The following is a 16522-nucleotide window of genomic DNA, read 5'->3' as shown; positions in this document are numbered from 1 at the left end:
CTTTGACCACTTTCCTTTGTCTGCTCCCGAATTGAAGTGGTTTTTGCACGTCCTGGAAATTGCTACTTCCGCTTGCAAACGATAGAAATTTACGGCATAGCAACGCTTACTACTTTGACCAGCTCTGCGTATGCCTAGGGTCGAAAAAGTGTCCTAAGCCCGTATTAGCCGATAAATAGGTTGAAAGTGAATGAAGCGATAACCAAACAGGATATGTGCTCATCGGATGTTTATGTAACTCACAGTTGCAATACAGTACGGAACTTGGCTTTTACATCCTGGGCACAACAATTCCGTTTCTGGCAACTGATACTCGCAGTATGGACACGGCGTCGTTGGTTCTTCCTCGTCTTCTGCTTTACCGCCCGATTTCCTGCAATGTAATGTTGAGAGGTTTAGCTTATAACTAGGACAAGTCTTTACAATCTTTTTTTTACAGCTTCGGGAAGCTTCTTAAATACTTAAAGTATGCGAAGTATGATGTAGTAAGCTTGAAAGAATTTTATACTGCAACTTTTTCTATTTTTACATGCGACATAATTGTGTAACTTTTATCAAGTATTGCGCAAAATGTAAAGGAGTAATTTAAAACATGTTATAAAACTATTTCTAATATGATTTTCTCTTTGATTTGCATAACAAAGAGCTATGTGATGGATTATCTGCAACTCCAGCTAAGCATGACTTTACCTAAACTATATGCAAATAGAGCGTTTGATTGATTCACTGTCATTTAAATTTGAGGTCCTTTCCTATTTCACGGACACCTGGGCGAGACCGCCGAAAATTGTGTTTCACTGGGTCAGCCTTTCGGGCTCTTGATTTTGGTAAACTCACCAACACTGAGTTTTGCTGCAAAGCCTTGGGCCAAGTTTGCAGACCTGGGGGAATTGGGGTGTTTGCAGGCCTAGAGTCAGGGTTGAGATGACTCGAGTCTCAAATTTTTGGTGACTCGACTTCACTCGAGTCATTCTTTCAAATGCGCAAAATGACTAGGCTCGAGTCCATTTGTGTATTGAATCAGCTTGCACTAGAGTCATTCTGCATGACTAGAACCAAGTGATATGACTCGAGATTAGGACGGCCAAGACCGACATTTCATTGTAACTTCGAAGAATAGTGAAGTAACCGCATTATTGGTATTTCGTCTGGTCCGTGGACATATGAGCAATTGAGCATGCAACACTTTGGTATACAACAATTGGGCATGAAACACATGAGCATGTGGGCGAAATTACGGGTTAGGGGTGAATTTATGGTTGGGTTAGGCTTGGGGTTATGATATAGATGAGGCCTACGTTTCGGGTTAGGATAAGTTTTGGGGATATAAAGTCCTATGCTTAAGTGTCCAAGCTGAGCGGCTGCTTTTCATTGTATCGCATGCTCATATGTCGGGCAACCATTTTGTCTATCAGTCGGAGAGTCCTGATACTTGGAAAATAGGGCCAGACACTGTTAAGACTGAGGAAAATGACGGTATTATGAATGCGAGCCATTCCATATCACTCGAGCAGACTTGAAAACAGCGGGTTTAACCAGATTGAACTGCAAAGTGAGCAATGAACAGACACAACAAACCGGGCTCGAGTCCCAACACTATGTCTCGGACTCGACTCTCTACTCACTAGCTTGGATTCCGACTTGACTCGGTGGCGAATTAAAAATGACTCGACCTGACTCGAGTCAAAACTATAAAAGTGAGATTGACTTCTGACTGGGTTACAACCCTGCCTGCTCTTTTTACTTCTTGGAAACTGCTACTTCTACTTCTACTCGAATGTGAATTTACGCTGTCACTCCTACTTGAGGGGCAACGATGACTAATTTGACCTCTACTCTTAAAAGGCTTATTCAAACAGATAAAAATAAAAGACTTGTTCGAGTCACGTCGAATCAATACACAAAGTGACTTGAGTGATTTTCCATATTCGAGAAAATGATCCGAGTCCATTCGAGTCTCCGAGAAAACTGCGACCCGAGTCAATACAACCTGCAGTAATGCAATCAGTTTTACCTGACGATCTGCTCAATTTTTTTCTTGTATCTTTCGTCGACTTTGCTGCGATACTCGGGCCTCATCAGCATGGCCGCGTAGCTGAAGCTGCTAGCACGCAGTCCGGATTTTTGACATTCCACCACTGTCGAGGTGAGTATGGACACAATGTCTGAAAGAAACGTTAATAATAGTTCACTGTATATATTTAGTTCAGAGGGATATCAATTTAAACGATGGATATATAATGGCATGAGAATATTACGCATCAGTCAGTTAACACTAGTTCGCAACTTCAGGCAGTTAACAGAAATTAGGCATGTTGTGGTGATTATTTCCTCGTGATCTCACCAATTGTGTTGATTACCCGCATTTGTGTTGATTAGCCGCATCTTACCCTACCTTATATATTGAGTGTTGTATGTACCGCGTTTAGTTGCTCGAGTCTTCATTTAGTTAATAAAAACCAAACTTGCGTTGAGGTCGTAGTACGTTTTCAGTACAATTTTATTAACTAAATGAACGTTGTCGTCTTTCCGTAAAAGACATGGCTGCTTACAACGAGAAGCTCATCCGCGTACCAGTGTTGGAAGTGTTACCACGTGCAGTGGATTCGCAGAAGGTTTTCAACCATTGGAAGCGTATGTTGGAGAGCTATATTGAAGCCGTTGAGCAATCAAGAAATGCCGGCTCCGCATCGTCTGGGAGTGGGTCGGATTCACCCGCACTTTCCGCCATCAATAAGATCGCTATTATGGGTGGATACATGTCTGCTGAGATATTTTCGTATATCGAAGATAAGGAGAACTACCTTGAAGCAATGGAGAAATTGAAGAAGATGTATGTCAAGAAGAACAATACTATTTACGCTCGTCATAACCTCTCGGCCAGAAAACAAATGACGAGTGAGAGCGTATCTGAATTTGCACAAGAATTGTTAACATTGGGCAAGAAATGCGAGTTCAAGTCGGTTACCGCAGAAACGCATTTGGAAGAATCTGTACGCGATGCGTTCATTTCTGGATTGCGATCAGCAAATATACGTCTTCGTCTTCTGGAACACGAGGAGCTATCTTTGGATAAAGCGCTTCAAGTTGCAGACACTATGGAGAAAGCAGAGTGCTTCTCTCGTTCCTACGAGACCGCCGCTACTGTAAGTAGCATGGCTCACATAGATTGCGCATCCGCACACATTGCTGCGAATAATGATGCGAGCGAGATCGCTAATGTGAATAGCGTGGCTCGCACGGATTGTACATCTTCGAATGATGGCGTAAGTGAAGTCGCGGTAGTCCGTCGTCAATCGTCGAAGTGTATATTTTGTGGTAACAGTCACGTTTTAGACCGTGCCCTATGCCCTGCTCGGTACGTGAGGTGTTTCAAGTGCCAAAAGCAAGGACATTTCAGTAAAATGTGTCGATCCAAAGTAGTGAAAACAGCGGCGTCTGTCACTGAACCTCGAATCTCGTCCATTCTTGCATCTAATGGCTGTTCCTCGCTGTCCAATACTACTGTGCCCGCTTACATTCGTAAAGCAAAGTTGCGTGCCTTACTGGATTCCGGAGCTTGGGAAAATTACATGGATTCTAAAGTAGCCGCTTCGCTTGGGTTGAAAGGCAGAGGACTGCAAACCATGATCAAACTCGCTTCAGGACAATTCGCCGCCGAAGTCAACGGTTTCGTTTGTGTTCCTCTGGATTTGGGTAATCGAATATATAAGTCTGTTCGGTTCGGCGTTCTTGACGATCTTTGTTGCGATTTGGTTCTAGGCCATAATTTATTCGAAAAGCATAAAAGAGTTGTTTTTGAATTCAGTGGCGATGGAGATCTAACCATCAACAGCGGCAGAGCAAGTGGCGTAGGCGATGGGATGGTCACAAATGAAAGCGTTGACGGGAGCGCTGATACAGCTGCGGCAGCAACTGATGCCTGTAATGTGATAGCTGCTAAAGTGGATGAGACGCCGTGTATTTTTCGGTTTGTAGATGGAAACGTGCAGCCCTTGGCTACCAAGTCCAGAAATTACAGTAATGATGACAAGGTGTTTATACGTGACGAAGTCTCAAAACTTCTGGATTCTGGAGTGATTGAACCTTCCTCGTCTCCGTGGAGAGCTCAGGTATTGGTGGTAAAGGACTCCAGACACAAGAAGAGATTGGTCGTTGATTACTCTCAAACAATCAACCGCTATACTCCGCTAGATGCATATCCGCTTCCGAAGATTGAAAACGTCGTAAATGAAGTAGCTTGTGGTAAATGGTACAGTGCGATAGATTTGAAGTCCGCTTACCATCAGGTACCTCTTGGAAGTAATGATAAGCCTTTTACTGCATTCGAAGCTTGTGGTCGTCTATATCAATTTTGCAGGCTTCCCTTTGGAGTCACTAATGGAGTTGCTGCGTTTCAACGCTTTATTGACAGATTTATAGAAGGCAACGGACTGAAAGGCACTGTCGCTTATCTAGACGACATTACCATTTATGGCGACACAAAGCAACAGCATGATGAACGTTTGCAAGCTTTTATAACCGCCGCGAAGGTTTGTGATCTAACTCTGAATGTTAACAAGTGCAAGTTCTGTGTTAAGGAATTGTCCATTTTGGGACACTTCGTCGCTCACGACTCCATAAAGCCTGATCCTGCTCATCTGAAGCCTCTAGTTGACTTACCTGCGCCTTCTGACGGAAAAAGTTTGAAACGTTGTCTGGGAATGTTTTCTTACTACTCGAAGTGGATATCGAATTTTTCCGGTAAAATTGGTCCGCTATGTAACAACGATTTGACATTTCCCTTGAGCAGCGAAGCCTTGATGGCATTTCGGCAATTGAAGAACGATCTCCTACTGTCAAGTCTCGGCTGTATTCTGGAGGATGAAGAATTTACCATCGAGTGTGATGCCTCTGAATTCGCCATTGCTGCAATACTCAGCCAAAGAGGGAGGCCGGTAGCGTTTGCGCACAGAACGCTGAACAATCATGAGAAGAGGTACGCTGCCGTAGAAAAAGAAGCAGCTGCCATTATTGAAGCAGTACGTAAGTGGGGCTATCTACTTCATATAAAACCGTTTACCTTGATCACGGATCAAAAGGCACTGTCCTTCATATTCGCGAAATCTCATCGCAGTAAGATAAAGAATACAAAATTGTCCTTGTGGAAACTCGAATTAAGTGCATTCAAATACCGCATCAAACATCGACCAGGTAAAGACAACGTAGCCGCCGATTCGATGTCGAGAGTTTGTGCCTTTACAGGATCGAGCTTACGGAATATTCACGTAACACTGTCGCACCCAGGAGTGCGACGGATGATGCACTTCGTTCGAGCTAAATGTTTACCTTTTTCCACAGAAGAAATAAAGAAGGAGTGCCGAGATTGCCCAGAATGTGCTGAAATTAAACCCCGATTTTTCAGACCAGAAGCTTATACTCTCGTCAAAGCTCTTAGGGCATGGGATCGCGTGAGTATAGATTTCAAAGGACCAGTCGCTGGAAAGCGACCTTACTTGCTTGTTGTAATCGACGAATTCAGTCGTTTTCCTTTCGTCTTCCCATGCGCCGATATGACGTCGCAGACTGTTATTAGCTGTTTATCGTCATTGTTCGCTTTGTTTGGATTACCTGGCTATGTACATAGTGACAGGGGAAAGTCTTTTCTCTCTAAAGATGTCCACGAGTTTTTGATCCGAAAGGGTGTTGCGACCAGTCGTACCACTCCTTATCACCCTACGGGTAACAGTCAATGTGAGCGGGCTAATCAGACGATATGGAGGTCAATTAAACTTTTACTCGCATCTCACAAATTGCCAGAGAGCGCTTGGGAAGCGGTGTTAGCAGACGCCTTACACTCTATAAGGTCATTATTATGTACTGCCACCGGAGTCACCCCACATGAACGTTTCTTTTCATTTTGTCGTCGATCGATGCACGGTCAATCTATTCCAGATTGGATGATATCCAACAAAGATGCGCTCCTGAGGAAATTCGTCCGTAATAAAAGCGATCCTCTCTGCGAATATGTCGAACTCATTGAAGTAAATCCAAAGTATGCTCTTGTAAAGCGCCGAGACGGTCGTGAAAGTACGGTATCTGTGAAAGACCTTGCTCCGTGTCCTCCTCGTGAACGGACAGAATCCTTGCGTTCAAAGTCCGAAACTGAGGAAGATATGGAGATTCTGGAACGCGAACCTGAACAAGTGGCTGAAGAATCGATTCGGTCAGTTGAGAAGGAGCGCACGAACACCGATTCTCACGTAGATCGCCCAGACGACGTCGATGGCAGTCCGATGCCTGCAGTATCTCTCCGTCGTTCTACTCGCATCCGTCGGCCTCCTGATAGATACGGAGATTGGGCCTAAATTGTTTTGTTTGTAGCTTAAAAATTTGTCATTCGTAACGATTTATTTATAGTGTAGTCTTATTTTTAAGGAGGGGTGATTGTGGTGATTATTTCCTCGTGATCTCACCAATTGTGTTGATTACCCGCATTTGTGTTGATTAGCCGCATCTTACCCTACCTTATATATTGAGTGTTGTATGTACCGCGTTTAGTTGCTCGAGTCTTCATTTAGTTAATAAAAACCAAACTTGCGTTGAGGTCGTAGTACGTTTTCAGTACACATGTTGAATTCAGCACTTGGCAGCCCCTTACCTTACCCTAATCTTAATGTGCCTCTACCCTGCGTCTTAACCCTAAGCGCATCGTTACCCCTAAGACTCGTCTCTCAACTAACCCCAACACATACGTCCCAAGTGTGGTGTATTAAAATTCACGCTCAATACTCGCAATTTATTAATACAAGGATTCTGAATCGACTTCATAATAGTCATACATACTATATAGTAGCATAACCAACCAGTCAGTCAAGCAGATACGTAATCCGAATTTGTCCCCGTGGAATGAGCCATACTACGCATCAACCGCCCAGCTGGTATTCTACACGGATCTCTATACGCGCAACGAAACTCCAGGCGACTGGGCGCCGGCACCGTAGTCGACACGCGCGCGTACACACATCGCTAATATTCGATTAAATGGTTCACTCAATAATATCATTTACGGTGAGTATGTCGATAGTATGATTGAAATACACCAGACTAGTTTTAGCCAACACAGTTCGTGTACCGACAAAAACGGTCGAACATTGAACTCGAGCGACCTCTTCGCTTCGATTATTTGAAATTTCATGCCGATGGCATGATATAGGTGATACGATTGTTGACATGCAATGTTCTTTTCAATTCTCTAACCGACGATTACCCAGGCTGGTGCCAGCTGCAAATATTCGAGATTATTTCAAAATGAATATAGTATTCAATTGCACATTGAAGTTCTGTAACTCCAAGAAGCTCATTGAGAGAAGAGTGCATGATAAATACTGTCGACTGTGAAGCGTGCATAATGACGCGTTGTCCTAACCTCCCGCAACTGGTTTACAATAACTAGGCACAGAACGACAAATTTAAATTAGAAATCACCCGAGTAACGATAATTTGATTGTTATGACATGAAAAAGCAACATTACATCATCGTTTAATGTGTTTTCGCTTTCAACGTATTTAATACGAATGTGATCAGGCTCAGTCCAAATAGACAGGATAGGTTGCGAAGGATGAAGTTTGGCAGTAGCCTACACCGTTGTCAGGATTTTCGAGCCAATCATTATGTGAGCGATGAAATGTGTCTGAGAGTTAACTGGCCATGTAATCATTTTCATCTTTGTACTGAGATACAATGAGAGATATAGGAAGATACCGAAACGAATTGGAGTAGTCTTTGAGATCAGACACCCACCTAGGTCTAGGCGATGTAAAGAGGAGGCATGCACATTGCACACTGAGTGAAAGTAAAAGATAATATAAAAATGGCAAGCAAGAAAATCAGGGGGCAAGTGACGGAAGGCGAGATCGATATGTCAGGTCGTGGTCCGGTAAATGGTGATGAGCCGCGTTTCAGAAGTTCTGTATTGCTTGAGAAAGAAGCCTCACTGTCTCAGCGTTAAGAACAGAAACAAAAGACAAAATCGGAGAACAAAGGTATTAGGCAAATAAAAGATCAATGGCCGCCTCAAAATTGAACTTCTCGAGCTTTGACCGAAGCAAAATTAGCGACATCTTCAAATTCAAGTTTTTGAACGTAGTCTCTTTTTATAGAAAGAATCGATGATCTGATAGCCGATCATCATACATGGGTAGAACGTAAATACGACTTCATCATTTTGAGCTTTGAGAATCTCCTCTCATACGTCTCAAACGTCAAACGCTGTTGCATTACGATCGAACGTGGTTTCACTGCTTCGCACCAGCCTCTCAAATCTGTCGACCCCCACAGATAACTCTAAAATTCCACCACCTCGTCGTCATAAGTGATTTTAAAGGCGTTGGTTGTGATTAGTCGTCTCTCCGTGCTGTGTGCACTGGCAGCCTCATTTCGCCGCACCCTTGCAGCCTGCCGTTCCTGGCACAGAGCCAGAACCGCTGCTACGCCACTGACTCGAAGTCAGTATGCAATAAATACATACAATAATATGGCGACTATTACCGAGTAGAAGTTTTCGCACCGATCCAGTGCGACGCAATATTTATGATCAGAAACTCGCATTGATCGCTTTTAAGTCGAGGTGTGCTGGAGGCGAAACCTTCCTGTTTGACTCCAGAACGAGACGAGTGCGGTTTCGAGCTGGTGACTTCCAAATTGCGCGGGATGGCGACTAGTTCAAGCCTGACAACACTTCGCAGCAATATATTTCTCATCTAATTTGTGACATGTTTTATTCTGTCATTTTGATCTTAATCTAATTTCAGGTTTTCCCAGGGGTGTTACGGGAAGACCGTACAGTGCGAAACGAGCCAACTTAGCCTACATACATTTGCCATTCCAATGCTCACGAGAATGAGCTCGAATTAGATTGAAGTGAACTTGAGTGTTGCTGTATTCATTTCTAATTCAATTTCCAAGTGTTTGAAAATTCATTGATACCAATTTCAACCTAAAAAGCTGAAAATTTTTGTAGTTTTCCAGCCCTGCCGTTGTCATGGATTGTTGAATTAATCATATATAAGCAAGCATGGTCGACTACGAGAAAATCTTGAACGAAATCGGCCTCATAACTAGACCGCAATGGATCCAACTCCTCATTCTGACTCTGCCCACGATGCTCGCCGCCACTCACATGACGGTGATGGTCTTCATCGGCTACAAGCAACGGCACGTCTGTTCGGAACCGAGAATACAGCAAATTAACTCTCAGGTAGACTCAAAGAATATATTTACTCCTGTCTTACAGTGCTGAACAATTCGGCGCGAAATGTTCCTTCCAATTCTCTTCTGGTCGCTGACGACCACCCCTCGACGATTGTCAGTTGAAAATATTCGTTGCTATGGTTCCTTTTATGATATGATATCTACTGTCACATATCCAATCCACTCATTTTACACGCTCTACAGACCAAGATGAATGTTTTTTAAAGACTTTTTCCAAGTCGTCTCGACTCCTTATCGTTTCATTACATCGCAATCTTTGGTATTTTGAAATGACGAAATTGTTACTAAACCGAACTGAATTCGAAGCGAGATCCAGACAGAAAACTGATGCCTTGACGTTCAGGAGTGCAGCGTAACGTGGGCGGAGCAATTAATTGAGACGATGTCGCGGGACGAAGCGACGGAATCAGCAGACAGTTGTGCAAGGTACGTCCGGGATAGTAACGAAGTACTTCTACTTTTTCGAAGTACTCGAGTAGTTTTCCTCTACTTCTGGTACTTACTCAAGTAGATCTGATTTTCGCTACTTCTACTTCTACTTCATAATATTTTGTGATCTACTTACTTACTTTTCGCTATTTTCAGTTTGTCATTTTCAGTTTGTCAAGTAGAAGTAGTTCAATCTTCAAAACAGGTAGATAGTCTGAGGAATTCCGGGGCTGTTTTCACGGAGTACCAACATTTGATTTCCATAAAAGTTATGAGTAAAGTCCAGAATTTCCGTCGCGCTTCGCGCGCAGTGGATACGGCGTTACCAGTATGATTTCACGAAAGTATCGATGAATATAATTTAGGGGTCGGGTTGGTGTCATTTCATTCACACAGGGATATCTAGAATTATATATATCTAGATATCCCTGAGTCCACACCACATTGTCGCCCTTCGCGCATATGAAATAATTAATCGCAGTATATATGGCTCATCATAACGTTTGAAACTGATGTCCATGGCGCTTCCTAACCTGGAATAGTGGACTCTGATATTTTTTGTTAGTTTTAGAGCTGTTTCAGCATACCAACGTTGATACTTTCTGGACTGAAGGCATTAAAAACGTGTTCCACTTTTAGAACTAGTATTCATGTTTCATTTTCAATCCCCAGTATCATATACTTTGAGCTATAATTAATATCAGTTCTTTGGTATAGATACCATGCATGTTGAAGTATGAAAGCAAGTGTAGTATTGCCTTTAAAGTGTTTACACCGTATCCTATACCACTTCTCCGTATTGCTCTTCGACTAAACTACGGACCTTATAATATGGGGGATGGTGCCATACCATGCTATGTTTTTAAAACGTGCTGTTCGAGAAAACAGGATAAGTATCGAATTTCCATATCAATCCTATCATTTTCATCCCACGATGTGGACGAATGCTTATGATATCGAAAATTGGATACCGGCTGCTGGTATGCATCAATGTGAATCAAGCTCGTCTCCTTTCGCATAGCTCAATTTGCATCTTTATACAATCCGCGTGAACAAATTAGGATCATTTTCACAACTACTTACTTACTTGAGAGTACTTTTAAAGTCAGTCAATTCTACTTCTACTTCAAGTAATTTTAGGATGCTTATGGGAAAAGTACTTTTACTCGTACTTGAGTAGATTTTTTCGGCGCTACTTCTACTTCTACTTGAGTAGCTTTCTTGACTACTTTGACCACCTCTGGTAACGAGTAACAAAAAGTGTAACGCTACAAGCGAACAATCGGTGCAAACTGCGAAGCTAAACATGGTTGACTTACAAACCGAAGAGTTGTCCGAAATATTTGATAGGTTGACGGTCCCACTCCATAAATCGATCCGAAGTCATTCACAGAAATAGTCGGTAACGGGGCACTTGAACTGTTTTCGAGCATTCAAGATGGTCGTGCGAAATGGCCCCCGTATCACAGTAATTATTTTCGAAAACTGTGCTAATTCGTGGTGTCGTCAGCTATTTTGCGGCAGAAGACGCATCTTCCAAATCTCATTAACGGCTAAAAGCATGCAACAACCTGGCCGTATCGACTGTACTAACTACTTCCTTGATAACTTTACATAACTTTTTCTATTTCCACCTGAAGCTGTTTTGACATGTCTTGGGAGTCACTTCTTCTACTTGTAATTGATTAAATTTACATTACGACTAAATGAGTACCAACCTTCATTACTTTGACCACCTCTGCCCGCAATTACCGCATCAGTTTTAAAATGTCGAGAGAATCGTGACTGGTTCTTATAATCGAGTAGAAATTGATGTCGTTTACCCGAGTAGCAACGGTTACTATTTTGAACGCCTCTGCTATTTATCTGTTTTAGATTTGACTTCGTGAACTGCACGCTGTTGCCTTCCAACACAACGACAGATCCTTGCCGCGCGTGGACCTACGACACGTCTGTGTTCAACACGACGGTCGCGAGCGACTTCGATTTGGTTTGCCACGACAAGCAACAAGGGAGGCTTTCACAATCTGTGTTCATGTTTGGGGTGGTGCTGGGCACGGCCATGTGGGGACAGGTCTCTGACAAGTGAGTGCGTCAGTGGTTCGTCTGGGGTCAAGAAACACACTCAACCAATACACATGATTTGTGATGATGCGCCGGTCTAGGCCATCATTGGTTGAAGGTAATTAGTAGGGCAAATTTTTGCAACGTGTTTTTACAGCTTCCGACAGCTTCCTAGACACTCAGAATCTATGTGCTATGATGTTTCAAGCTGTTTGGAGGGATTTTATAGTGCAACTTTTCATACCAATATTTACTGCAACTTTGATCAAATATTGCCTAAAAATGTGAAGGAGTGATTTAAAAACACGCTATAAACTATTCCTAGTGTGGTTCTATTCTGATTTATCTGCATACCAATATGCTATATGATGAGCTGCATCTCACTGTTATCTATGACACAGTGGCTTGCAAGCAAGCAACAAGTTCAACTAGCCCTGTCAGCAATGCCAAGCAAGACAGCACCTGCTTCTTTCACGACCACCGAAAATTAGGTATGATCAGTGGTCGAATTATGACTGTTGTGGTGTCACGTCACGCAGGAGGGTTGGAGGTTTGAAATCGAGACCCGTTCTTTCTGATACCGCAATTCTCTCTTCAATATTTGTAAGCTCATTTGTAGTTAAGCAATTGGTACCACACTGTTGCGTTTCCACCAAACAATACGATGACACTTTTCAAGGTGAATCCACGCATTTCTGAACTAGTAGGCCTATATCTTATGCTTGTGTCCAAGTTGATGGGAATGAAGAGTGATTTGATATGAAGCGAACTTGGTTTTTGTTGTATTTCTCTCCATTTCCAAGGTTTTGAGAAGTCTAATTCTGATCTAATTTCGAAAAGTTGAAACTTTCTAGTTGTTGCTTTCAGGATCGGACGCAGGATTGCCGCAATCGTGCCATTACTGATCGGAATCGGTTTCTCGATAGCAGCCGCCTACTCTGCGACTTTCCTCGAATTTACAGTACATCGCTTCTTCGTCGGCTTCACCATTTTCCCTGCTTTCTCGTGCTGCTACGTATTGGGTATGAGCGATAAGTATATCTGGTCAGTGATGGCATTCCGCCCTCGTTGATTACAGAAGTGGTTAAAGTAGTTAGCGTTGTAGAAGCAGTGCCGCGAATTTCGACTAAATTACAAGCTTACAACTAAATAATATATTCACATTGAAATAAATCCGAATATACAGTGTTGTCTGAATTGCTTACTAGTGACGATTAACCTCCGACTATCGTCAGTCGGAAATTGACAGGTTCATTCAATATGAAAATATTTTTAAATTGTATGCTGAACTTCTGTACCTCCTAAAGTCTCTGAAAATTGCAAGTGGAAGTAACACTTTCCAAAACATGCCAAAAATCTTAAATGGAAGTAGAAAATGGAAGATCTAATAGCTATGTGACAAGTAGTTTCTAAAATTAGCAGGGTTCGGATACGTTTGGCAGTTTATCGATGGTTGTTGCCATGTAGATTGCGAGACAGATCTTGGCCCTTGGCCGTAATCTAATCTGTAAAGTGTGTCCATGTTCTAAATAATACCTCTAATCTATTTCATGGATGTCATGAAAATGCTACAGGTGAACTGTATCGTGCGAAACTAGCCAAGCTCGGTGTACGGGCATTTGCCATTCTTGTGCTTACGAGCACGAGCTCTGATTGGATTTTAACCGAACTTGACTCTTGTTGCATTTCTTACTGATTCGGGAGCTAACTCAGTTTTCACGTTTATACGATTTCAGTAATTCTAATTCTGATTTGATTCGAAAGAGCAAATTTTTTTTAATGGACCAACTCCGCTGGAGTAAGTGATGCAAGTGCCAAGTAGGCCTAACGCACTTGAAAAAAGTGAATGTCCTTCTTTACTGATCACTAGAGCAAGTTTTTGCAACTTTTGCAACTTTTTTTACAGCTTCCGGCAGCTTCCTAAATACTCGTAAGATATGTAGAATGCTGTTTTAAGCTGTTTGAAGGAATCTTATTGTGCAACTTTTGTCCATTTTTCCATGCAACTTTTTGCAACTTTGTCCATTTTTCATGAAAGTCTTTTCGATTTTGGTGAAATACACGGCCAAATTCGACTGAAACAGCGTAAATCAGCACCGAAGTAACGCTTTTACGGGTATTTCGGGAGCTGAGCCGGAAAATTGACCTTTTGTTTTAGTCAACCGAGTAAAATGTGGTCAAAATGCAACTTCTGCAACTTTTCAACTTTTTTCAAAAATAAATGCAACTTTGCACGGATTTAACTGCAACAAAAACTTGCCCTAATGATCACCTTTGGTTGATTACCAGGCGCGGAAACAGTGAATCAGGAACACAAAGTGTGGGTCACTCAAGCGTTTCAATGGTTTTTTTCTCTCGGCATCTGCAGTTTGGCGGCGATCGCCTATCTCATAAGAGATTGGAGAACTCTCGAGCTTGCGATCTCCTTTCCGGGAATTGCCACCCTCGTATTGATGTGGTGAGATGCATTTTCTTGCATGCTATTTCCACTATAACGTCAGAAATTGGGGGTTTATGAGCTGTAGACCTTAGGTACATTCCTTGCCCCTCTCGGAATTCGGCGTCAATATCACAGACTTGTTACTAGGGCTTTATTGGTAAATTTGAGTACCTGACTGATTTCATTCCGAGCCGAGTATTAGACTTCGAGCCAAGTATAACTCATTCTGACGTAACAGCAGTATGAATGACGTTAGAAAGTCCAAATATGTACCTTTTTTGCGATCACCAAGACCCGCAAATCGCTTACTAGCCACACCCCCCCACCAGTCAACTGATTTCAAAATGTTACGTCATTGCTCTTGCTTTTCACTTAATACTCACTTCACTCAATCTGCACAACTTTGCCTTCTCAAAATCGGGTGTCGATGTCACCAACTTGTTCCTAATGGTAACTAGAGCGACTACAGCCAAAGTCAAGTGGTTATAATATGGCCTATGAACAATTGAACATGCTCGGAATTTGCTCTCATGAGGGATTCTTTAATGGAAGTATCCCTTCAAAACATCACAGCATTTGTGAAAAATGTGCTGGATAACATCAGTAGTTTTCACTCTACGCAGAATTGCTGCACGGGCCGTATGTTTGACACCCCTGTTCTACAGGTTTACATTCGAATCGCCACGTTGGTTGATCTCATGTCACCAGTATTCGAAGGCCAACGCGATCGTCACAAAGCTCATGAAAAGCGGGAAAAACCTTCACAGTTTGGAAGCCAAGAAGCTCAAAGTTTTGTCAATGATGTGAGCACAAAAATATACCATTTCCGAAGAAGGTAACGTCTCAACATCGCCCACCATAAAACACAGGCAAAAAGATAAAGAGGCATCTGACAAGCCGAAAAAGCTTGAAAGTGGAGGATCGGAAAAAGTGGACTTTATCATCACGGCAGAGAAGACGCGTCGTGATACGATCGTCGCGATTTTGAAGCTGCCAAACATGAGGAAAAAGAGCTTCATTCTTTACTACGAATGGTTAGCTCCTTAGATGTCCCATAAAAAGGATTTTGTGCAATCCAATAATGTCATGAAACATGCCGCGTACCGCAAAAATTCGACTTGACTTGACTTAAGTCTCCTCCTAAAATCGATTGACTTGAATTACCTTAAAATCATCAAGGGACTTCACTTGACTCGAGTCATGACGTGAATGACTCGATATGACTTGTGACTCTAAGGTAGTGACTCGTTCCCAACACTGCTTAACCTATTGCAGGATGGTCACATCGGCGCTCTACTACGGACTGACGCTAAATTCCGCAGAGCTGGGTGGAAACGTGTTTGTGAACCTATTTCTTTCTGCAGTTGTTGAAATACCGGCTACAATGTTGGCCATTCCGATGATTCAGAAATGGGGTCGACGACCTACCCTGACTTCGACATTATTTCTCAGCGGGACCGTATGCATCTCTATGTTGTTCGTCTCCAAAGGTGATTATGTTTGAGCAAGAGTGTCATACTGTGTACCGTTGCTTTAATTCTAATTTGAAGCTAATTTGTAAAAGCTAAATTATTCTCGTCCCAGCTCTTACAGTGCGAACTACTTTTCCAGAGTTGGTATGGTTGAACGTGACCCTGGCGACGACAGGCAAATTCCTAATATCTGCCACTTTTGGCACTGCATATGTCTACTCGACGGACATCTATCCCACAACTGTCAGGTGAGCTGCTTTCAGTCTATATCAAAACAATTGTAATAACAGAGACTGGTTATATCAGAAACGTGGGCATTGGAGTATGCAGTAGCTGGGCTCGAATCGGAGGAATGTTGGCTCCCTTCATTGCTATGCTAGATGTCGCCGGGCTTGCTGTGCCTTATATTACGTTTGGATCCATGGCCATTGTAGGAGGTAAGGATAATAAATGTGTTGGTTGCTAAACTCTTAGAAGCACGTAGGAATTGGTTTGATGAGAGTACGGTAATATGATTTCCAGGATTTCTGGGTCTTCTACTACCGGAAGTTCTGGGCAAAAAGAATCCAGAAAACCTCAAGGAAGCCGAGGAATTTGGAAAAAACGACACGCTTTTTCCATTCACCTGCTGCGGTGCCAATAAACATTGCTCTGGAAAAGCCAAGTCAAACACGGAAGACATTTGAATTCACCCGACATGTTAATAAAAGGCGAAAAACTTTGAGAATTGTTTCAAACAACTTGAGCCGTCTTTGGCAAGATTATGTTCGATCCATGACAATATCAGCATCGATGCTAACTACGTTTCTAGCACCATATAATAATTCAACATTCTTCAAGATTTCCAGTGCCAAGAGAGGTCAG

General features: G+C 42.5%; 2 protein-coding genes and 1 long non-coding RNA gene across 3 annotated transcripts in view; 1 reads left to right on the top strand and 2 right to left on the bottom strand.

The window, feature by feature from the left end:
• Positions 1-16522, bottom strand: part of LOC145456710 (WD repeat-containing protein 19-like) — a 392619-nt gene that overhangs the window by 1334 nt on the left and 374763 nt on the right. Inside the window, exons 25-26 of the mRNA XM_080334813.1 lie at positions 2015-2165; positions 244-373 (exon numbers count right to left, since the gene is read on the bottom strand). Of these exons, the coding sequence (XP_080190939.1) occupies positions 244-373; positions 2015-2165 (281 nt within the window). The remainder of the gene's footprint in view (positions 1-243; positions 374-2014; positions 2166-16522) is intronic.
• On the top strand, positions 7587-16379 carry LOC145456713 (organic cation transporter protein-like). Its single transcript, XM_080334816.1, has 11 exons — positions 7587-9239; positions 9597-9679; positions 11558-11767; positions 12614-12768; positions 14036-14204; positions 14852-14989; positions 15056-15220; positions 15462-15676; positions 15798-15906; positions 15965-16095; positions 16181-16379. The coding sequence occupies exons 1-11, from the start codon at positions 9057-9059 to the stop codon at positions 16342-16344; spliced, it is 1722 nt and encodes a 573-aa protein (XP_080190942.1). The 5' UTR covers positions 7587-9056; the 3' UTR covers positions 16345-16379.
• LOC145456725 (uncharacterized) lies at positions 11910-14143 on the bottom strand. Its single transcript, XR_013920688.1, has 2 exons — positions 14003-14143; positions 11910-13597 (listed from the first exon to the last, which is right to left on the bottom strand). It is a non-coding gene; the product is annotated as an uncharacterized LOC145456725 (long non-coding RNA).

Source organism: Botryllus schlosseri, chromosome 15 (genome assembly GCF_051294905.1).
Source record: "Botryllus schlosseri isolate E-star chromosome 15, Bs_hap1, whole genome shotgun sequence".
Lineage (NCBI taxonomy): Eukaryota > Metazoa > Chordata > Ascidiacea > Stolidobranchia > Styelidae > Botryllus > Botryllus schlosseri.
The sequence above is the reverse complement of the archived record's forward strand: the minus strand, read 5'-3'. Positions and strand labels throughout refer to the sequence as shown.